The 23,717-nt window shown below is 42.8% G+C and overlaps 1 protein-coding gene across 3 annotated transcripts in view; it reads right to left on the bottom strand.

The window, feature by feature from the left end:
• Positions 561 to 23,717, bottom strand: part of LOC109713082 (ubiquitin-like protein-NEDD8-like protein RUB3) — a 61,518-nt gene continuing 38,361 nt past the window's right edge. For all 3 annotated transcript variants that reach the window (XM_020237041.1, XM_020237040.1, XM_020237042.1), the window contains exons 3-4: positions 891 to 1,242; positions 561 to 808 (exon numbers count right to left, since the gene is read on the bottom strand). In XM_020237041.1, coding sequence (XP_020092630.1) covers positions 731 to 808; positions 891 to 1,242 — 430 coding nt within the window. In that variant the 3' untranslated portion in view covers positions 561 to 730. The remainder of the gene's footprint in view (positions 809 to 890; positions 1,243 to 23,717) is intronic.

A 23,717-nucleotide genomic window follows, 5' to 3' on the forward strand; every position in this document is an offset into this window, starting at 1 on the left:
ATAAATTATCAAGAGTTAAATAAATGGCAAGTAGGGGATATAATAATCCTTATATCTTTGTAAGTAATATTCTATGTGATTAAACTTACTACAAATTATCAAAACATACAAATCAATTGTACTTATAACATGTTACTTGTCACTTGTTAGTTTACCTTTTGTCAATTGATTTGTATGTTTTGATAATTTGTAGTAAGTTTAATCACATAGAATATTACTTACAAAGATATAAGGATTATTATATCCCCTACTTGCCATTTATTTAACTCTTGATAATTTATTTAACTCTTTATATTTGTTTACTCCTAACAAGATAACTCTTAACAGTTTCAATTTCAGTAAATTTACAAATCCAAATTGAGGATCTTACTATTATGTTATATCTATATTCTATGTGGTGATTAGATTTAAGGTTTATTACTTACATACGGTTTATTACTTACATACTCCGACCGACCAACTATAACCCATTTGATAATAAATAATAGTCTATTCGACAATTGTCATTATAATTTGCCTCTTAATATCCATATTGTTGTAATGGATGCAAATAAGATGTGTACTTGAACCGATGAAAAATGACTCAATTGTTTCAAATTATTGATAATATTATATTGTTGGTACAATCTTTTTGATGCATAAATAAGCGAAATTATTGCAATTCATCTCGAATGATTACAATTTCTTTATTCTAGTCAATATTAAATGATTCAGAGTTAATAAGAGTTCATCATGAAGAACAAATAATTTCCAGCTGATCAAAATAAGATATCTGTCTCTTTCGATATAGTTTGGCTCCACGATTTTCCTATGTAAAAGACAAATAAATAGAATAAATTAGAACCAATTACCTAGAAAGTTATTGTAAATGAAATAACAAAGCAACATACCATAATATATTCATTCCATTCAGCATCGGTAGCAATTACTAAATGAGTTTTATCATCCCAGCTAAACTTCGGATGCTTCCTCAGATTGCTCACTATTTGATATTCGTTCTTGTAAAATTTTAGACGCTTTTCCAAATCATTAATATTGCATCTCAAACCAGTTGCTTTTATAAACTTTGCCATAATGTCATGCCAAACATTTTCTTTAAAGTCTTGTCCCTTTTTGCCACCATTAAGAGTATGCTTGACCATCAAATCAAGAAGTGTTATATCATAATTTTTCTCCCAAATGATTGAAGGCTGATCAGTCATCTTGATCTTTTTCCTTGATAATATTTTACGATGCTCTATGCTATAAAAATAAGAATCAAAAGAGAAGCGAGTCAATATACATTCTTATCATTCTATATTCTACCAAAAGGGGTATATTCATTCTTGTTCTTATTTGCTACAAAAAATTCTATAAGAACTCCAAGTTAATTACTGCTATTGATATAGGAAATATCAATTTTCATTTAATAATGAACAACAAAATGAATTTTTTAACTATAAAGTGATAAACAAATCTATAGTTTCCCAATTTGTTAAGAGTTGATTACATTTGAAACTACAAGGCAGCATGTTAAACAAAAGTTAAATACAATAGATTTAAGAAGAATCTAACAATGAACTGAAACACAAATTTCACTACATATAACTCATTCAATAATCATAATTTGACTAAAATCATTATGAATTTATTACAAATCACTGAATAAACTTTTGATAGCCATAAATAGAAAATACCTTTCATCTTCTCTCTTTGTCATCACTTAACCTCTTTTTTGAAATTTCGAAAGATAGATTCTCTCTATATATACAATTTACAAATAATAGAGCAAGTGGCAAATGGCTTGGTGGTTGGCATCCGAGACCCAAGTTCGAATCTTAGTTGATTTATATTTCTAGCTAAGTTTATTTCTAAATGAAATAAACAAAGCAGGTAGCGTGCTACCTATCCCTCAAAAAAAATATTTAGGAAAACATTAGATAGACCCTTGGGGTTACTGCATTCTTTACTTTAGTATCTTATGATTAATTTTAACTGTATCTGTTGGCATTCAGTTAAATCGAATCAGGCGCGCCCATGATCGAGCTCGATCCGACGGTTATTATGTTGTCTAATTGGACTAGGGTTAATCTCGCTTTTAAATTGGAAAGCTAATTAGAGATAAATTCTAATCATATTAGGATAACAATTAATAACTGATTTGACTTTATCTCTTACACACCTATTAGGATTTTGGAATGGCTTATAAATACGGGCGATCTCACATAAAAGGAATAAGAGGAAAAATAAGAAGGAAGAAAAAAAAGAGAATAAGAAAATCAAGAGAGAAAAATAAGAAACCACATCCTCTATTAACCTATTATTCTAGAGGGTCTTGAACGGTGGATCGAAGATCGTGCTCGTTTGTAGTTCGATCCACCGCGAGTTTGGAGCGATAGAATATTTTTGAGGACGATCCGAGGACACGTGAATCAACCTCTACGATCCGGGCTCATCGCGTTCTAGCGCGAATCGCTTCCGCAAAAAGGTACAAATGAATACTTCCGCTGCATTCAACATTGGTATCAGAGCCTTATAAGGTTGATTTCGTGCCCTAAATTATCACTTCAAAAAGATTGCATGCGTAGATTTAAATCTATTATTGTTTGGATTTTTCTTCTTGCATGCTTGTGAGCGTTAATGGCGGTTTTTTCCAGAGTGGATATTTTTGCATGATTTTTTCACATCTTGAAGCACCGATGTTGTAGATTAAATTTAAAAAGTTTGATTTAATTTGGTTTTGTATTTTATGAGAGAAACGAAACCCTAAATCGAAACTTTGCGAGCGGCTTGTTCGATGTGTGATCCATTGTAAGATAACGAATCCTCGACGCGTAAAGCCGAACTTTGGTCGAAATTGACCGAAGTATGGTATTGGACGCTTTAAAGAGGTCCGTTGAGTGTTCCGAGTGATCGGAATGACTTCTAGGGGTATGAGGGACCAAAAGGGACCGTGGAGAGCAAGATTTGAGAATTTCGAAAATTTTTGAATTTTTGGTGCTCTCGGGGTCCGGACCCTGCATTAGGGTCCGGACCCCATACACGGGAAAACGTGGAAAATTGCAAAAGGGTCATTTGTGTAAGGGGCTAAGTGCATTGTGCAAGTGGGAGTGTATATAGATGAGTTTTATCCTATTTTCTCTCATTTCCCCTCCACACCCCAACAAAAGAGAAAACCTTTCTCTCCCTAAACTCTCTCACTCTCTCCTAAGGTGGCTCCAAGAGGTGGAGTTTGAAAGTTTTGAGAAGCCCAAGGATCTATCTAGATTGTATCTATCACCTAGAGGGGGGTGAATAGGTGAACGGCCAAAAACCACAAATCTCGATGCAATAAAAATAAATGTGAAAAATAAAAAGCACACCGAGATTTACGTGGGAAAACTCCAACTTGGAGAAAAACCCACGGGACCAACACGCGAAAAAATAATTCACTAAGAGAAAAGATTACAAGGTGATTACCGACTCCACGGACTCAACCTCTCTTAACCTCCTATGAATCTTCGCGCTACCCTCCNCACTAGTAATAATAACTGGGCTTAAGCATTTTGGGCTGGTGGTTGGGCCCAATGAGTTATTTTTGCTAGTGGGCTGGGTCGTTACATGGATTGACTTATAGGGGTATGAGAGACCAAAGAGGGCCTTGGAGAGCAAGATTTGAGAATTTTGAAAATTTTCAAATTTGTGGTGCTCTGGGGGTCCGAATCCTGCACGTAGGGTCCGGACCCTGTTGGCTTAAATGGGCCAGCATCCTGCCCTGTGGCGGGAGGCCATGTGGGCCGAGTCATGTTCGAAATGGCGTGAGGCTTGGTTGGGCCGAGTCATGTTCGAAGTGGCGTGAGGCCAGGTGGGCCGAGTCACAATCGAGACCCGTGGGCGCTGTTTCTGTACGCTTTAAGTGAATTGGTTGCGTATTTCTAACAGCTCGAGCTTTTGGGATTAATGGTTAGCGCCAACGATCCGACAAGTGGTATCAAAGCCAGAGGTCACGAGTTTGATTCCTGCATGCTGCAAATGTGTGCAGGTGCTGGAGGGGGGATTGTTGGCTTAAATGGGCCAGCATCCTGCCCTGTGGTGGGAGGCCATGTGGGCCGAGTCATGTTCGAAATGGCGTGAGGCTAGGTTGGGTCGAGTCATGTACGAAGTGGCGTGAGGCCAGGTGGGCCGAGTCACAATCGAGACCCGTGGGCGCTGTTTCTGTACGCTTTAAGTGAATTGGTTGCGTATTTCTAACAGCTCGAGCTTTTGGGATTAATGGTTAGCGCCAACGATCCGACAGACCCCGTACACGGGAAAACGTGAAAAATTGCAAAAGGGTCATTTGTATGGGGGGCTAAGTGCATTGTGCAAGTGGGAGTGTATATAGATGGGTTTTATCCCATTTTCTCTCATTTCGCCTTCCACCCTAACAAAAGAGAAAACCTTTCTCTCTCTAAATTCTTTCTCTCTCTCCTAGGGTGGCTCCAATTCAGGTAGAGTTTGGTGGAGAGGAGCAGCTTGGAGGTCAAGCCATCATCTTCTTCATTCTAAGCTTGGGAAAAAGCTTGAGTTGAGGTGAGCTTCATAGCTTTTTATGAAGATGTTGGTTAGGGTTTGGTGTAATCCCTTTTAATTGAGTTGTATTGGAACCCTAGGTGATCCTCAGCTAGATTATTGCATGAATCAAGAGATATTATGTGTATTCTTGCAATAATGGTTTTTTAGGGTTTCAAGTGTGGGTTTGTGGATATGATGGGGTTTGATATAAATTGACCAATTGCAAACCTAATTAAAGGTAAAACCGACATGGTGGGCAACTCAAATTGCAGTTCTTACGAGGGTGTGACGAGTCGTTGAAGAAAAGTACAGTTTTCGATTCGTTTGCGTGGGGTCGAGCCGAAACGCTGTTCATAAATCGCGAGGCTTGAGTTCTCGCATCTTGGCATCACCAAGAGGTGGGGGGTGCTATAAGGAAGTGAATTCTCAAAATACAAGAGTTGAACTTCGTTTAGAATCGACTGACTGTCGATTGGGTACACTTCTAAAAGGCCGAAGGCATCAAAAACCCAAAAAGTGCATTGGCGAGGGCCTCGGAGAGCAAGATGTGAAAAATCTATAATTTTGCAGATTTTGCTCTCGGGGACCGGTCCCTCCCACCAAGGAGGGACCGGTTCCCGTAAGCAGAAAGTGCTGCAGAAAAGTTCTACGCTCGATATTACTCTCGAGGTCCGGTCCCTCGGGAGGGGACCGGTCCTTGAAGGTCCGGTCCCTCAGGCGAGGACCTGTCCCCGTACGCGTAGAATAGGAGGCAGAGTCCTCTGCCTGCGAGAGTTGCTCTCGGGGACCGATCTCTCCAGGGACAGACCGGTCCCCGTAGCCCGAAACTGCCCAGGCTAGGGCAGTGTGTAACTTGGAAAGTGAGAGGTGTTTTGTGCAAATGTGCACTTGTGAAGGGGTATAGAGGGGAAGTGAGCCCTCTTCTTCTCATTTCTTTCCCAACCTTACCCCTAACTCCTTCTCTCTCTCTAAACTCCTTTCTCTCTCTTTAGAAGGAGAAGAAGGAGGTGGATTTGGTGGAGAACAAGATCAAGGAAAGGATTAGCATCTTCTTCTTCCTCCTCTCCACCATGAGAGCAAGCTTTTTGAGGTAAGCTTTGAGAGCTTTCATGGTAGATCCCTCTAGATGGATTTTTACCTTCTAGAATTGGTTTTGTTGGAACCCTAGCTTGCCAAATAGAAGGTTTATACTTGAATCCAGGGATTTGAGATGGGGTTTTTGCAAGTTGTAAACCTAGGGCTCCAAATTGGGATTTTTGGAAATGGAAGGTTTGATCTAAATTGATCATATATAAACCTTATTACTAGGTATCTAAACGCGTTGGAAAGGTTGGATCGTCGATTCGTCGAGCCGGTGCGAAGATATCGCCGAAACAAGTGTTCGTGGCTTCGTATTGACTCGAAGAGTCGAAGCGGCGACCAAGGATCACGAAATCAAGTTCCTAGCGTCGCTACGTCGCCTAAAGGTGGGGGGTGTCATCCCGAAGCAACTGGGCTCCTCCCTATGTCTAAGTACTTATATGTTGATCATATTCCATATGTGTATATCATGCATACTAGGGTGATTAGATGTTGCATTTACTATTCTTGCATGCTCCTTATAGTGTGGTGTAGTAGGCCTGACAAGTAAGATAGGGTGCATGAGGATGAGTTTTGTGACATAGAACCCTATAGAGATAAGTTAAATAATAACTTGATCTTGCATTGATGATATATGACTAGTATAGTCGAGACATTGCATCATGACGAGTGGCATTTGAACCAAGTAAACAACTTGACGAGTGGCATTAGGAATTAGTGTTAAAAGAACACTAGTGACATGATGGAATTAGGGGATAGATGAGTCTCCCTACTTGACACCTTGCATGAGATCGGTGTCCATGATAGTGTTGACCCTAGAGATAGGGTATCCTTAGTGGACGAGGATTGGATTATACTCACATAGTCTGTTCAGCGCTTGTGGCGGTCGCTCCGCACAAATAGTGCGCTCCGGAGTTTGGCACGTGTATGATTGGGATAGCCTATTTGGGGTCCCAAGGGATAGGCTATTTGGGGTCCTGCAGATGATCCCTCGGGTTGTTCGAGTCCCCCATCATAGACGGATTTGAGATGTGAGTCGAGAGCGTGCCTATGGGCCAGCCAGAGGATTGGGTAATAAACTCATGAGAATTATGTGCATTGAGCATATTGAGCTAGTAGAGTTGCATCCATACTTGATGTTGGTACTATAGCATGTCATTGATTGCATGGCTATCTTGTTCATTCCTGAATTTCAAGGCATAGTAGTATAGTGAAATTCTATCAATATGCATCAGCATTACTTTCAGATATCTATCTATCTATCTATCTGCTCATGCTTGCTTAGACCTAGTGGGGAGATCGGCGGAGTCGGCGGCCGAACCCACTGGGAACTATGTATAATAGTTCTCATCCTACTTTGTTGCAGGGCCGAGCTCGAGTATATCCTGGCGAGGACCGTGATAAGGGCATGCGCCCTAGCTTAGTAGCAGCTACCCTATGCATTAGAGTACCGATGTACCCGAGAGTTGGGATGTATTTTGAGGGAGTTGCTTATGTATTTTGGATGAACCTTGTATATATTCATTTTGGAGAGTTACAAACGTAAACCAAATGTAAATGAATGGTTGAATGGATGTAATAGCTAGATGTATCTCTCTTTATTCACTTGTATTGTATACTTGTATCTTGCTCTTACTTGTTAGCACTAGTAGTGCTCCGTGCTTATCATGTATGTAATTGAATTGTTCCTGGGCAATTCTATGTACATGATTCTGTTGTCAAGCCTTGGGCGGACAGGGGAAGTGCTGTCCGTCCCTGTCCGTCCGGCGTCTGTTCGACGCGCCCGAACAGGACCAAATTGGTAGCGGTCTCGGGGCATGACAGTTGCTATCCGAAGCAATCGGATTTCCTTTTATGTCTAAGTTGTTATTGTTGAGCATATATGTTCATATGTTGATTATCATGCATTATAGGATATGTGATTAAATATAATTCAATTCCTGGCATGCTTCCATGGTAGAATAGAAATCGTGAGTTGAATACATGATTTAGCGGATGCATGAGGATTGGATCTTAACATAGAATCTTATAGTACCAAGAACAAGTGATGAACTTGAACAATTTAATGACATAAAAAGAGTGGCATGTGAAACTAGTGTAGTGGTGACACTTATGACATGAATATTGGGATAGGTGAATTCCCGAGTATATTGTTATCTCTAGTTGGTAGGGAATCCTCGAGTTGAGAGAAATAGTGTAGTGGTGACACTTATGACATGAATATTGGGATCGGTGAAATCCCGAGTATATTGTTATCCCTAGTTGGTCAGGTATCCTCGAGCTGAGAGAATTAGATCATACTCACGTAGTCTGTTCTAGCTTGGCGGTGGTCGCTCCACCCGAGCAGTGAGCTTCGGAGTTGTCACACGATGGGTTAACGTACTTACCGAGCAGACGGTCTCGAGTGTGCATAGCGCAGAGTCTCCTCACCTATGGGATTTGGTTGTGAGTTGGGGCTTAACCTCTTAGGGTTAGCCAAGATGATTGGGTGACAAGTATATGAATAGCATGAATTATGAGCATAGTAGAGCCTTCATTCATATCGTATTGTTGAGGCATAGTAGCATGATAGCAGATTTCATTACTATGTTAGCAAATTTCAATACTCTATTTATATCTCTACTTATGCCTGCTTAGACCTAGTGAAAAAATCGGCAGAGTAGGCGGCCGAACCCACTAGAAACTTTTGTTAGTTCTCGTCCCATTTTGTTGCAGGGCCTAGCACGAGCGGACAGGCTAAGGATCATGGTAAGGGCATAGCGCCATAGTTAGTAGCTTCCTTTTCCATTAGAGTACCATGTGTATATGAGAGACTTGATGTATATTGAGTGATGTTACTTTTGGAGAGTTGTATATGTATCATGAGATGAAACTTGTATAACAAATGTATGTATTTTGGTGGTTAAATGAAAGTGAATGTAATAGCTAGTACTCTCTCTTGCTCTCGCTTGTATCATACTCACATGATTCATGTATGTTGACTATATTTACCTGAGCAACTAAATGTACACGATTGATGTTTATTGAGCCTTGGGCTGACATGGGAGGTTCTGTCCGTTCGGCGTCTGTTGGGCGTACCCGAACCGACCAAATTGGCGGTTGCGGGGCGTGGCAGATTAAGTGGTATCAAAGCATATAAAGAAAGAAGTCTAGGATGGACCTAGGAAACCCTAGGACGGTAACCGTAAGGGTCATAGGTGCGTGAGTGACGTTGACCTATGACGGGTGACGGAGGTTAAGTCAATTGGGTGTAATTGTTAGAATGTCTCCAATGGTTGATAGAGATGGATTCAAGTAATATTGGTTCTCAACTCAAGGAAGCTGTGTTGGCGGCCGACAACATGACGCTAAAGGTTGAGAATGAGTATGCTTCTGTGCTTCCGCCTAATTTCGATGTTGGGTTGCTTAGTTTGTGAATCACGAGGAGTTCGTGGGTAAAGGTGATTAACCTAGTTGTTGCGTTTCAGGAGTTAATGGCACCAAAGAGATGCCCCGTGACGAGATCCGCTCCGGGACCACCTCCTGGGGTGCCCAAGCATTCCGGATCTGACTAGGTGCGGGAGTTACGAGTGCAAGTCACTGCGATGGTCGGTGTGATGCAGCGCCAAGAGGATCAAATCGGAAGGCTGCAGGAATTGGTGGCGCAGTAAGTGGCGGCACAGCAGCAGCCGGCAGCTCAGGCGAATATTGAGCAACCTGCGCCCCCTATAATATGAGAGCTTGGTTGCTTGGTTGCTCATGACGAGGACTTGTAGTGGTTCGGGGCCTTGGTTGCTCCTGGTTGGAGTGTGTGCGAGGTCTCAAATAAAGACTCCGCCCAGCGATGATTGGGCCTATGCTTGCGAGCGAGAGACGTTGCGTGTATCGAGATAGGTTAGGCGGTAGGCCTTCGTGGGATCGACGGTCTGTGGACCACCCAAGGTAATTGGGATAAGCGGTATAGGCGAACTTCCTCTTTTGTCTATTTGTAGCCATATGAATGTGTATAATTTATATGTTGATAGAGAGAGATGATAGCATAAAATTGATGTATCTATGATCTCTAGATGATGCTAAACTAGATTAAAGGATTCATCATGGATTTGGGGCTTTTGTCCTTATGAAATTTGAAACTAAATTGATATCACAAACCTCTAATTGAAGGTTAGAGAAACACGCTGGACAACCTTAATTTGAAAAACGGCGAGCTCTTGGTGGCCGATTAGAGGAATCGAGCCGATTTGGGGAGTTTCATTCATTAGCGCCGAGATGTGCTGAATCGATGTCGGAAATCAAATTGCTTGGAAATTCTAGTAATTGGTACTTAAACGAGGTGGGTGGTGCTATTTGAAATGGTTGGATTTCTTTCTATATCTATGTTGCCATTTTGTTCATATGTGTATATATGTGTAGAAATTATGCATTGTAGGGTTTATTGTGTTTGTGCTTTCAATTTTCCTTGCATGCTACCTAAAGTAGAGTTAGACAACTTGGGTTGTGAACTCGGACGTTGAATGCATGAGGATTGGGTCGTTGGACAATTGGAACCCTATGGATGCAATGAACTAGAATGTGAATTTAGAAAACATTGTAGAACATTTGTAACATGAACTTGGTGGCATCTTGACTAGTTGTTTGGACATAGAAAACAAAGTGTGGACATTGGAACAAAGTGAAATACCAGGTGTCATTGTGAGTCTAAACATGAACCTAGTGTGGAAATATGGATTGGGTATCCTATTGTGCAAGTAGAAAACATGAACATTGTGTCATGAGTATTACATGTGGGTTTATTGCCATAGTTGCACAGGATTTGAGACGAGCATGCGAGGGATTGAAATAGATCCTCTGGACCATGCTAGGGATTGGTAGATCCCCTGTTGTTGCTACCCTGGTCGATAGGGTGTCCTCGAGAGGAGAGGACTGGATCGCACTCACATTGTCTGTTCGGCTTGTTGGTGTTCAGGCCACCACAAACAGTGAGCTTCGGAGTAGTCACACCATGGGTTATCGTATCTACCCAGCAGACGGCCCTAGATTGGTGATAGTCCCCGTGGGTGCTGGTATTGTGAGTTGGGCTTGACTTCGCATGAGCCGGTATGATTGGGTGAAAGTTAAAAATGGTAAGCATCTTGAGCATAATAGCATTTCTTGTTTACCCAGCTTCATTTTGCAAAGGCATAGTAGTGTTTATCCCAGTTTATGCATAGTGTAGTTATTGTACTACTTTCCTGTTCGTTTATCTACTTATACCTTGATAGACCTAGTGGGAAAATCGGCGAGGTCGGCGGCTGAACCCACTGGGAACTTCTTTTAGTTCTCACCCCCTGTTGTTGCGGAGCCACCATTTGCGGAGCGGCACCGGACCGAGGCGTAGGCGTTGCGCCCTAGATAGCAGGGTCACCCAGTTTAGGTCGCCCTACGTACAAGCAAATAAATGTAAATGTATTTTGAAAAGCAAATGTATTAAAGAGCGGAAGTTGTATTTTGAGGAGTTCATGTATTATATAAGTGGAAAAATGTATGTCAAATGTGAATGATCTAATGTTGTAATAGTTAGGTTTAAATTTCTCGCTCTTGTGATATGCTCTCGTGCAAAACTGTTTATATTGTTTTTTCCTTGGTGAAATTCAATGTACTTGTTTTGTTGAGCCTTGGACGGACAGGGGAGGTTTTGTCCGTTCGGCGATCTGTGCGCGCGCCTGAACCGACCAAATAGGCGGTCCCGGGGTGTGACAGGATCGGTCGTCCGACCTTTCACCGTTGACGTGGGAGGAGTTCCGAGGACTGATGTTCGCTAATTATTTCCCCGATAGTGAGAAGAAGAAGCTTCAGGATCAATTTCGAAAGCTGAGACAAGGAAACCGCCCGGTGGAAGAATATAAGCGGGAGTTTTCTCACATCTTCGTCTGCGTCCCCGATGTGGTACGGGACGACAAGGATAGGGCCGATTGATTCGAGCGTGGACTTCGGCCGGATATTTACAAGGCGGTGCATATTCTCAAACTCACAATCTTTGCGGAGGTGTTAGATCGGGCATTGTGGGCAGAGCATGGTAATGCCTACGCCCGTGTTGAGCGTGAGGCGTTCGAGAAGGACAGAGGAAAGAAGCGGGCTCCGAGTGGTTCAGGAGGTCAGTCGAAGTCCAAGAAGTCCCCGAAGTACCCGCGAGTGCAGTCCAAGGGTCGTGGGACTCCGCGGTGCGTCATTTATGGAGGAGACCATCAACCGATGAATTGCGAGCAGCGCGAGGGGAAATGCTTCAGATGTGGTCAGGCAGGACACTTTAGCCGTCACTGCCCGGGAAGGGCCTCGCCTGCCCTATCGGTTGCATCAACTCCGGCGACTCCGAGAGAGTATGGAGGAGTTCCATCCGCTGCCGCGTCTGCTCGGCGTGCGATGATGCCACGTCAGTCTGAGATGACTCGGCCGGCTCCTAGTGGTCTGGTATTTGCCGCTCAATTGGAGGAACCTGCTGAGGTCGAAGAGCGCAATGTCGTAGTAGGTATGGTGTTGGTAAACAGAGTTCGAACTAGAGCTTTATTTGATACAGGTGCAACTCATTCATTCATCAATCGACTGTTTGCTGAAATGTTTGGCATGTCCAATACAAGTGGGTAACTGGATCATGCCGACACGTTTGCTTGTGCTTAAGCGGTTGAAGGATTTTGATTTAATACTGGGTATGGATTGGCTCTCGAAATACTATGCGTCTATTGATTGCAAAACCAAGGTGATAACCTTTCGTGAGCCAGGACAAGAGAAGTTCGCCTTTTGAGCATGCAAGAGTTTGCTCTTCGCCATGACACTGTCGGCGTCAAGGGCGAGAAAGATGGTTAGTGGTGCTTGCGCGGCTTATTTGGCAACCGTGGTGGAGGTCTATAGGGAGACTCCGACGCTCGAGGATGTTTCCGTGGTTTGAGAGTTTTCGGACGTATTTCTCGTTGAGTTACCGGGGATACCACCGCATCAGGAAATTGAGTTCGTAATAGACTTGGTTCTCGGGACCGCGCTGATTTCGAAAGCTCCGTATTGAATGGTACCGGCCGAGTTGAAGGACTTGAGGGCTCAATTGCAGGATCTCCTTGACTCCTTGACAAGGAATTCATAAAGCCGAGTGTGTCGCCTTGGGGAGCCCTGGTGTTGTTTGTGAAGAAGAAGGATGGATCGTTCCGTCTTTGTATGGATTATCGTGAACTAAATAAGGTCACGATTAAGAATAAGTACCCGTTGCCCCGTATCGATGATTTGTTTGACCAACTACATGGGTCTTGGGTGTGTTCTGATGCAGTGCAGAAAGGTTATTGCTTATGCATCCCGCCAGTTGAAAAGCTATAAGAAGAACTGTCCCATCCACGACCTGGAGTTAGCTGCAGTGATCTTCGCACTAAAGTTATGGAAACACTACTTATATGGTGCGCGTTGCGAGGTATACACGGATCACAAAAGTCTGAAGTACTTGTTCACTCAGAAGGAATTAAATATGAGGCAACGCCGGTGGTTAAAGTTGTTAAAAGATTATCACGTTACTATACTATACCACCCAGGGAAAGCCAATGTAGTGGCTGATGCGCTTAGTAGGAAATCAGTAGAAAATCTTGCAATGTTAATCACGCATCAAAAGTCGTTATGGAGAGAGATATGGCGATTTGATCTTGAGATCGTAGCCTCGGAGTTTCTGGCTATGCTTGCGGCTCTCATTGTCCAACCGACCTTGTTCGAGAGGATTAAGAGCTTGCAATCCACAGACCTGAGTCTCCAAAAGGTGCGGCGCGACGTCGAGAGTTGGTGCATTGGTGATTTCGGCGTACGCACCGATGGCGCACTGCGGTATCGGAACCGATGGTGTGTACCGAATGATGAAGGAATCCGAAAGTTGATTTTGCAAGAAGCTCATCGGTCTCCCTATAGTGTTCATCTGGGAGGCACCAAAATGTATAGAGACTTGAAAATGCACTATTGGTGGACGGGGATGAAGAAGGACATCGAACACTATATGGCGCAATGTCTTGTGTGTCAACAAGTCAAGGTGGAGCGCCGATTTCCAGCGGGAAAACTTTATAGTCTACCTATTCCCGTCTGAAAATGGGAGGACATAGCGATGGATTTCGTGGTGGGTTTATCCCGTTCGTCGGGTGGCCACGATGCTATTTGAGTGGTAGTGGATCGTTTGTGGAAGTCGGCACATTTCTACCCATCCACACCACTTGGTCCGGTGATAAGTTGGCGCAGGTTTACCTCGATATGGTGGTGAGGCTACATGGGGTTCCAAAATCGATCGTGTCGGATCGAGATCCCCGGTTTCTATCACACTTTTGGAAAAGCCTACAAAAAGCGCTTGGCACACGGCTTTATTTTAGCACCGCATTTCATCCTCAAAGCGATGGTCAATCAGAGAGAACAATTCAAGTTTTGCAGGATATGCTACGAGCGTGTATGATCGATTATAGGGGTGTTTGGCATGAGCACTTGCCGATGGCCGAGTTCGCCTACAATAATAGCTACCGAGCGAGTATAGAGATGGCACCATTTGAGACTCTCTATGGGAGGAGGTGCCGATCTCCTATATATTGGATCGATGTTAGCGAACTGATGGTTTTTGGTTCGAATGTTTTGCGTGAGGCGGAGGAGAAAGTCCGCCTTGCTCGCCAGAGACTTTGGACGGCACAATCTAGACAGAAAAGTTATGCGAATAGGCACCGGCGAGATCTTGAATTCGCGGTAGGAGACCGCGTCTTCTTGAAGGTATCACCCATGAGGGGTGTGAAGCGGTTTGGAGTTTGGGGGACATTGAGTCCCCAATATATCGGACCGTATGAAGTGTTGGAACGAATTGGTGCGGTAGCATACCGACTCGCTTTGCCGCCCAAGCTTGCGGGAGTTCACAATGTGTTCCATATGTCTAATCTCCACAAGTATATTCACGACCCTAAGCATGCTCTCTTGTATGAACCACCAGAACTTCAAGAGGATATGACATATGAGTTCCCTGTATCTATCATCTTTCAGGAAGTGCGAAAGTTACGGAACCGTGAGATTCCGTATGTCAAAGTTCAGTGAAGCATTCATGATGATCGTGAAGCCACTTGGGAACTCGAGGACGCGATGAAGGAATATCATCCTCATCTCTTCGAAGATTTGAGTTGAGGTATGAGTTTAAATTGAGTGGAATTAGAAACTCTTTTTTAGGAGGGCAAGATGTAAGATAACAAATCCTCGACGAGCAAAACCGAACTTTGGTCCAAATTGACCGAAGTGTGGTATTTGACGCTTTAGAGAGGTCCGTTGAGTGTTTTGAGTGATCGGAATGTGATACCCCAATAATCCCACATCGGATGGGAATGGGGTTGTCATTATCTTTATAAGAGACTTAGACACTAGTAATAATAACTGGGCTTAAGTATTTTGGGCTGGTGGTTGGGCCCAATGAGTTATTTTTGCTAGTGGGCTGGGTCGTTACACGGATTGACTTATAGGGGTATGAGAGACCAAAGAGGGCCTTGGAGAGCAAGATTTGAGAATTTTGAAAATTTTCAAATTTGTGGTGCTCTCGGGGTCCGAATCCTGCACGTAGGGTCCGGACCCTGTTGGCTTAAATGGGCCAGCATCCTGCCCTGTGGCGGGAGGCCATGTGGGCCGAGTCATGTTCGAAATGGCGTGAGGCTGGGTTGGGCCGAGTCATGTTCGAAGTGGCGTGAGGCCAGGTGGGCCGAGTCACAATCGAGACCCGTGGGCGCTGTTTCTGTACGCTTTAAGTGAATTGGTTGCGTATTTCTAACAGCTCGAGCTTTTGGGATTAATGGTTAGCGCCAACGATCCGACAAGTGGTATCAAAGCCAGAGGTCACGAGTTTGATTCCTGCATGCTGCAAATGTGTGCAGGTGCTGGAGGGGGGATTGTTGGCTTAAATGGGCCAGCATCCTGCCCTATGGTGGGAGGCCATGTGGGCCGAGTCATGTTCGAAATGGCGTGAGGCTAGGTTGGGTCGAGTCATGTACGAAGTGGCGTGAGGCCAGGTGGGCCGAGTCACAATCGAGACCCGTGGGCGCTGTTTCTGTACGCTTTAAGTGAATTGGTTGCGTATTTCTAACAGCTCGAGCTTTTGGGATTAATGGTTAGCGCCAACGATCCGACAGACCCCGTACACGGGAAAACGTGAAAAATTGCAAAAGGGTCATTTGTATGGGGGGCTAAGTGCATTGTGCAAGTGGGAGTGTATATAGATGGGTTTTATCCCATTTTCTCTCATTTCGCCTTCCACCCTAACAAAAGAGAAAACCTTTCTCTCTCTAAATTCTTTCTCTCTCTCCTAGGGTGGCTCCAATTCAGGTAGAGTTTGGTGGAGAGGAGCAGCTTGGAGGTCAAGCCATCATCTTCTTCATTCTAAGCTTGGGAAGAAGCTTGAGTTGAGGTGAGCTTCATAGCTTTTTATAAAGATGTTGGTTAGGGTTTGGTGTAATCCCTTTTAATTGAGTTGTATTGGAACCCTAGGTGATCCTCAGCTAGATTATTGCATGAATCAAGAGATATTATGTGTATTCTTGCAATAATGGTATTTTAGGGTTTCAAATGTGGGTTTGTGGCTATGATGGGTTTGATCAAAATTGACCAATTGCAAACCTAATTGAAGGTAAAACTGACACGGTGGGCAACTCAAATTGAAGTTCCTACGAGTGTGCGGCGAGTCATTGAAGAAAAGTACAGTTTTCGGTTCGTTTGCGTGGGGTCGAGCCAAAACAACGTTCATAAATAGCAAGGCTTGAGTTCTCGCATCTCGGCATCACCAAGAGGTGGGGGGTGCTATCCGAAGTAATCGGATTTCCTTTTATGTCTAAGTTGTTATTGTTGAGCATATATGTTCATAAGTTGATTATCATGCATCATAGGATATGTGGTTAAATGTAATTCAATTCCTTGCATGCTTCCATGGTAGAATAGAAATCGTGAGTTGAATACATGATTTAGCAGATGCGTGAGGATTGGGTCTTAACATGGAATCCTATTGTGCCAAGAACAAGTGATGAACTTGAACAATTTAATGACATAAAAGAGTGGCATGTGAAACTAGTGTAGTGGTGACACTTATGACATGAATATTGGGATAGGTGAATTTCCGAGTATATTATTATCCCTAGTTGGTAGGGAATCCTCGAGTTGAGAGAACTAGTGTAGTGATGACACTTATGACATGTATATTGGGATAGGTGAATTCTCGGGTATATTGTTATCCCTAGTTAATAGGGTATCCTCGAGTTGAGAGAATTGGATCATACTCACTTAGTCTGTTCTAACTTGTCGGTGGTCGCTCTACCCAAGCAATGAGCTCCGGAGTTGTCACACGATGGGTTAATGTACTTACCCAGCAGACTGTCTCGGGTGTGCGTAACGCAGAGTCTCCTCACCTATGAGATTTGGTTGTGAGTTGGGGCTTAACCTTAGGGTTAGCCAAGATGATTGGGTGACAAGTATATGAATGGCATGCATTATGAGCATAGTAGATCCTTCATTCATATCATATTGTTGAGGCATAGTAGCATGATGGCAGATTTCATTACTATGTTAGCAAATTTCATTACTCTATTTATATCTCTACTTATGCCTGCATAGACCTAGTGGGAAAATCGACGGAATTAGCGGCCGAAACCACTGGAAACTTTTGTTAGTTCTCATTCCACTTTGTTGCAGGGCCTAGCACGAGCGGACCGGCTGAGGATTGTGGTAAGGGCATACCGCCCTAGTTAGTAGTCTCCTTTTGCTTTAGAGTACTATGTGTATATGAGAGACTTGATGTATATTGAGTGAGGTTACTTTTGGAGAGTTGTATATGTATCATAAGATGAAACTTGTATACCAAATGTATATATTTTGGTGGTTAAATGCAAAGTGAATGTAATAGCTAGTACTCTCTCTTGCTCTTATTTGTATCATACTCGCATGATTCATGTATGGTGACTATGTTTATCTAGGCAACTAAATGTACATGATTGATATTTGTTGAACCTTGGGCGGACAGGGAAGGTTCTGTTCCTCCGGCGTCTGTTAGACGTACCCGAACCGACCAAATTGGCGGTTGCGGGGCGTGGCATGCTTATCCCATTATGAAACTTGCATGATTTGGAAGAGCTTCTCATAAATTATCTATTGATATATTTCTTGCAAAATTTGGAGTTCTAAATCCCAAGATATGATTTGTTGAGATTTATCTATCTATTAAAAAAAAAACTGTTCGGTGTAATCCACGCCGCTTGGAGTCGCGCGCGGGCCGCGTGGACAACGTGAGCCACACAGGGGCGTGGGCCGTGCGCTGGCCATGCGCAAACCACGCGCAGGTTGCATGGGCCGTGCGGGCCAACAGAATTTTTTTTTTGGTTTTTTTCTTTCGTTTTTTTTTTCTTACCAATTTTTCTTAATAATAAAATAAATAATTTATTATGCATATTACTATGTTTTTCTGATATATTAGCATGCATTTTAAGTATTATAATGCCTTTTATGATGTATGGATAAATTCTTTTGGCATAATATATTTTTTTATGCATATCTTATCAAGTGGGAATATTTTAATTTTGATAGAGTAAATTATATGCTTTTACTCCCAAATATTTTGTGCAAATTAATTAAAATTTAAAATTTTGACTTATGGTGTGTGATGTGATTATTAGCATAGCTATTTTTTTCTTTACATATCTATGATCTAATTTTTAATTTATTTAATTAGAGATGCGGCAAAATTGAATACATGTATAATGTGCTAATCTTAAAATATCTTTTTCTACGCATTGTATGAACTTAGTGAGATTAAATGGCCTCCAAACAAGTTGTTGCGGACTTAATCAGAGGCGAGAAATTGGATGGTGACAATTATGATATTTGGCATCATAAAATTCAATATATTCTCGCTGTGCAAGAAGTTCTAAAAAACTTGCGTAATAAATTGGACCAACCCATAGAGGGCACTAGTGCCCAGGCTCGCCGAGATATAGAAAGCTATAATAATTGGCTTAAAAAGGATCGTATTGCTCGCATCACATTGCTGAGCGGTATTCAGAATGATCTCTTGTAACGACCTAGCTCATTAGCAATAATAACCAGTTGGGCCCAACCACTGACCCAAAATGCTTAAGCCCAGTTATTATTACTAATGTCTAAGTCTCTTATATACCCAATCACATCTCTATTCCTATCCGATGTGGGATTATTGGGGTGTGACAGACTCCTCCCGTTAAGACCCTGACGTCCTCGTCAGTCCAATCACAAACACAATCCAAGATCACCAGGCTATGTGAGACTCGTCTCGCTAGCCTTGTCATCCAGACCCTAGCATAGTCGGTCACTTTGTCATACAGACTCCGGCATAGCCTATCACCTTGTCTTTCAGACCCTGGCTCAGCCGAGATTCGCCACACATTTCCTGCTAGTGAACTGGCTCTGATACCAAATAAAACGACCTAGCTTACAAGCAATAATAATAACTCGTTGGGCCCAATCACCAGCCCAGAATGATTGAAGTGCGGAATAATAATAACTTGTAATATACCGGAACTTCAGTAGGTGGCACCGAACTTCAGTCAAATTGACTGAAGTGCGGAGTGGGACAAGTTAGAGTGGTTCGTTATTCATTCCGAGTGTTTCGGAGTGTAAATTATAAGTGGTAGCACCTTGGAGAGCAAGCTGGGAAATTTTTAGCTAACTTCATGCTGGAAGTGCTCTCGGGGTCCGAACCCTATGCAAGGTCCGGACCCCGTACGCACAAAATGCGTGGGTTGTTCAGTACAGTAATTTGGAGAGGGGTTTATGTGCAATTGTTGCTGAGAAGTGCTATTTGAAGGTTCTACACCCTTCTCTCCTTCATTTCTCATTTGTGAACAAAGAGAAAAAGCTCTCTTTCTCTCTCTAAGTATCTTCTCTCTCTCTCTCTTTCTCTTCCGTTCTCTAGGGTTTGTGAGAGGGTTTGGTAAAGAAGAAGCTTGCTTGGTGGAGAAGCAAACTCTTGAGCTAGGGGTTTTGGAGAAAGCTAGAACTCAAGGTGAGCTCTTGTGTTATTAAGCTAGGGTTTATGCTAATCTCTTCTAGTTGTGGTATCTATATGTGATTATGGTGGATTTGTGTATGATTCACCATATTTTAGTGAGTATTGGTGGATTAGTGGAAACTCTAGGGGTCAAATTGGGGTTTTACTATGAATGAGGTTTAACTAGGGTTTGATCTCTTGTAACCCTACTCGGTGAGAAAACCGACGCGTTAAGAGACTCGGATCCGGATTCCATTAAGTCTACGCCGAGATATTGAAGAAAAACCTCATTTCAGCTTCGTTTGCCGAGGGTCGAGTGAAAACGGCGAGTAAAAATAGTGGAACTTGGATTCTAGCGTATTAGCAACCCTACGAGGTGGGTAGTGCTTTCTGAAATCATCGAATCTCCTTTTATGTCTGAATGTCACCTATTGAGCATATATGTATATGTAGGATTCATGCATTGTAGGGTTAAAATGAGAATATGTTGATATATTGCTTGCATGCTTTTAATATAAAGATGCATATGAGTTGTCAATGAGTTGTTGAACAAGTGTGAACCCTATAGATGTGTGAATTGTGATATGAACCTAGTTGAGGTAAAGAACATGGTGATATCGTGGCATTATGATAAATGCTTGAGATAACACTTTGTGGCATTGAATGCTAAAAATAGAACACATAGTGGGTTGTGGCATTGGTGAACATGGCATCCTCTTAGTGAACATGGCATCCTCAGAGTTGTGGATTGGATCATACTCACCTTGTAATGTACTGAAACTTCGGTCGTGAGTATCGAACTTTAACCAAATTGGTCAAAGTGCGAAGTTGATCAATTTGGTACGCTTCGGAAAGGCCGAGGGCGTCGAAAAAGGCTTGAGCGCATTATAGGAGATCTTGGAGAGCAAGAAAATGAAATTCTGCAAAGTTTCAGACTTTTTGCGCTCTCGGGGACCGATCTCTGGCGGGAGGGACCAGACCTCGTACACGTAGGAAGTCTGGCAGCACTCTGCATGCAAATCTTGCTCTCGGGGTCCGGTCCCTACATGGAGGGACCGGTCCCCGTACCCGAAAAATGCCCAGTTTGGGCAGTGAGTTAAGGAGAGAGTTGGGGGGGGGGGTGTTTTGGCAATTGTTCATGAGTGGGGTTATGTGTAGGGGTAGAGAGCTCTTTTTCTCTCATTCTCCCTTATCCTCTCACACTAAGGAGCTCTCTCTCTCTCTAGGATCTCTCTCTCAAAAGGTGAAGCAAGAGAAGGATTTGGTGGAGAAGAAGGCAAAAAGGGGCAGAGCAACTTCCTCTTCTTCTTCTCTAGCTCAAGGAAAGGAAGCTTATAGAGGTAAGCTTTGAGCTCTTTAATGGTAGAACCCTAGAATGGGATTAAAAGAACCTAGAATGGGTTTTAGATGAACCTCTAGATGATTTCAAGCCTGTTTTTGCTTGATTCAAGTGGGATTAAGGTGTATATTGTTATAGTGCAATGTTAGGGCACCCAAATTGGGGCTTTTGCCCTAGGTTGATTGCAAGGCAAATTGAGCTCATACGAACCTAATTGCTAGGTATACGAACACGTTAGTGCGCTCGGTTTGGCAATCCGACGAGTGTACGCGAAGATATTGACGAAAAAGATTATTACGGTACAGATTGCCGCAGGTGAGGAAATAGACGGCTAAAATTCATGAGAATTGAACCGTAGCACCTAAGTAACCCTACGAGGTGGGTGGTGCACTCCAAACTCTTTGAATTTTTTTTATATCTAAAGTGTCACTTATTGAGCATATGTATATGTTAATCTTCATGCATTGTAGGGTGATTGGGTATATGTTATTGCATGCTTTGAGTTAAGATGCATATAAGATAATTGTGAACCAACAAAAAACTTGTAAACCCTATGTATGCATGATTGGTGATAAAAACCTAGATGAGGTAAAGAACAATATGACACGATGACATGTAGATCAAGTGGCATTAGTAAATGCAATGAAGCACTTGAGTTAGTGTGTGGCATTAAAGAGTCAAGAATTGCTAGTGTACAAGTGTGGCACTAATGAACGAATTGAATGGTAGAGCATGAAACACTAGAGTTAGTGTGTAGCATTAATGAGAATTGAATGCTAGAGAATTGGGAATAAAGGACATGTAGTGTAAATGACACTGACGAAAGTAGAGAATGTAGGTACATGTGAGAGTTGACAATATGACATAACAACCTTATAGTTAAGGGTCATATAAGCATTTCTTCCTTATAGTTAAGGAATGGATTGAACTTGAAATCCTTATAGTTGAGGATTGGATCATACTCGCCTATAAGTCCTTGCTAGAAAGGTGGTAGCTCCCCCTCGAGCGATGAGCTCCAGAGTAGTCATCACTGGGTCGTAGTATTTTCCCCAGAGGACGGTCCCATTGGGTCGTAGTAGTCTCCCCGATACTTAGGATTATGAGTTGGTGAGTCTATTGAGGGCGAAACCTACGGGTTAGCCTAGAGATTGGGAATTGGAAAGTGACCTTGCATTCATCATGAGCATCCTTGTTGAGCATCCTTATTGATAGCATTGTTTAGGCATATTATCTGCATTTGTATAGTTGGTTACCTATCTATCTACTTATTTCTTTTATTATGCCTGAGGTAGACCTAGTGGGAAAGTCGGCGAGGTTGGTGGCCGAATCGACTGGAAACTTTGTTGAAGTTCTCACCCCACTATTCCCACAGAGCCGGGACCGAGTAAGTCGGCTGACGACCACGGTAAAGGTATCGCGCCATAGACAGGGACCACCCGAGTTGGTTCATTTTTGTATAGTCGCATTCCCTTGTATCATCTTTTGTCTTTGATGATTATAGATGTATTAATGATGGTAAATGTGAAAGCCTATGTTGGAAGAACTTGTGATGTAAAAAGAGATGATGAAAAGAATGTAAATGTAAATGTGAGATATGAATGTGAATGAAAAGTGTATGCATGTATGTGGTTAAAAGTAATCATATTACTTGTATGATTGTGTAGTTGAGAATCTTTCACTTTTGGCTATTGCTTGCCCTCGTGCAAGCCATATGTATGTTTCTGCTTGTGCATTCTTTCTACTTGAATTGTACATGTGTCGAGCCTTGGGCGGACGAGGGAGGTGCTGTCCGTTCGGCGTCTGTTCGACGTGCCCGGACCGGCCAAAGGGATCGGTCCCGGGGCGTGACACACCTGTAAGTCTTGGCTTGAGGGCGGTCATACCCCCTTGAGCGATGAGCTCCGGAGTAGTCATCACTGGGTTAGAGTTTCCCCAGAGAATGGTCCCGTCGGGTTGTAGGAGTATCTCCCCGATAGCAGGGATTTGGTTGGTGAGTTTTTGGGGCGAAAAGCCGAGATGATTGGGTAATGAAAATGGAACTTGCATGCATCATGAGCATCATATATTGATAGCATTCTTGTTAAGGCATAATAGTTGCATTTGTTTAGAATGGTCATCTTTCTATCTGTTTCTTCTATTTATGCCGGTTTAGACCTAGTGGGAAAGTCGGGGGGTCGGCGGCCGAACCCACTGGGAACTTTCTTGTAGTTCTCACCCTACTAATTTTTTTAGAGCCGGGGCCGAGCGAGGTATCGCACCCTAAATAGAGACTATCCGAGTAAAGTTCATACCTTGTCATTACTATCTTTTGTATATGATGATAGTTGTAAAAAATGATGTAAAAAGGCTTATGTGATGTATGTTTTGGATGATCATGTGATGTACAAAGAAAAGAAAAGAATGTGAATGTTTGTATGCATGTATTTGATCAAATGTAATCAAAATACTTGTATGTATGTAGTAGTAGTAGAACTTTCACTTTGGTTGTTGTTTGCCCTCGTGCAAGCCATGTATATTTATGTTTCTGCTTGCGCAAAATTATATACATGTTGATACTTGTGTTGAGCCTTGGGCGGACATAGAGGTGCTGTCCGTTCGGCGTCTGTTGGCGTGCCCAAACCGGCCAAATTGGAGGTCGTGGGGCGTGACATCTCTTGTGTGAGTATGAACGGTATCCGACTGCGCATGACATGTGGGAGGCTCTCAAAGCTAAATTTGGTGCCACTTCGACCACAAGGTTGCGCAGTCTGACTATGCGGTTTGACAGTTATAAGAAGCATGTCGATCAAACTATGA

This window comes from Ananas comosus, linkage group 7 (genome assembly GCF_001540865.1).
Source record: "Ananas comosus cultivar F153 linkage group 7, ASM154086v1, whole genome shotgun sequence".
Classification (NCBI taxonomy): Eukaryota; Viridiplantae; Streptophyta; class Magnoliopsida; order Poales; family Bromeliaceae; genus Ananas; species Ananas comosus.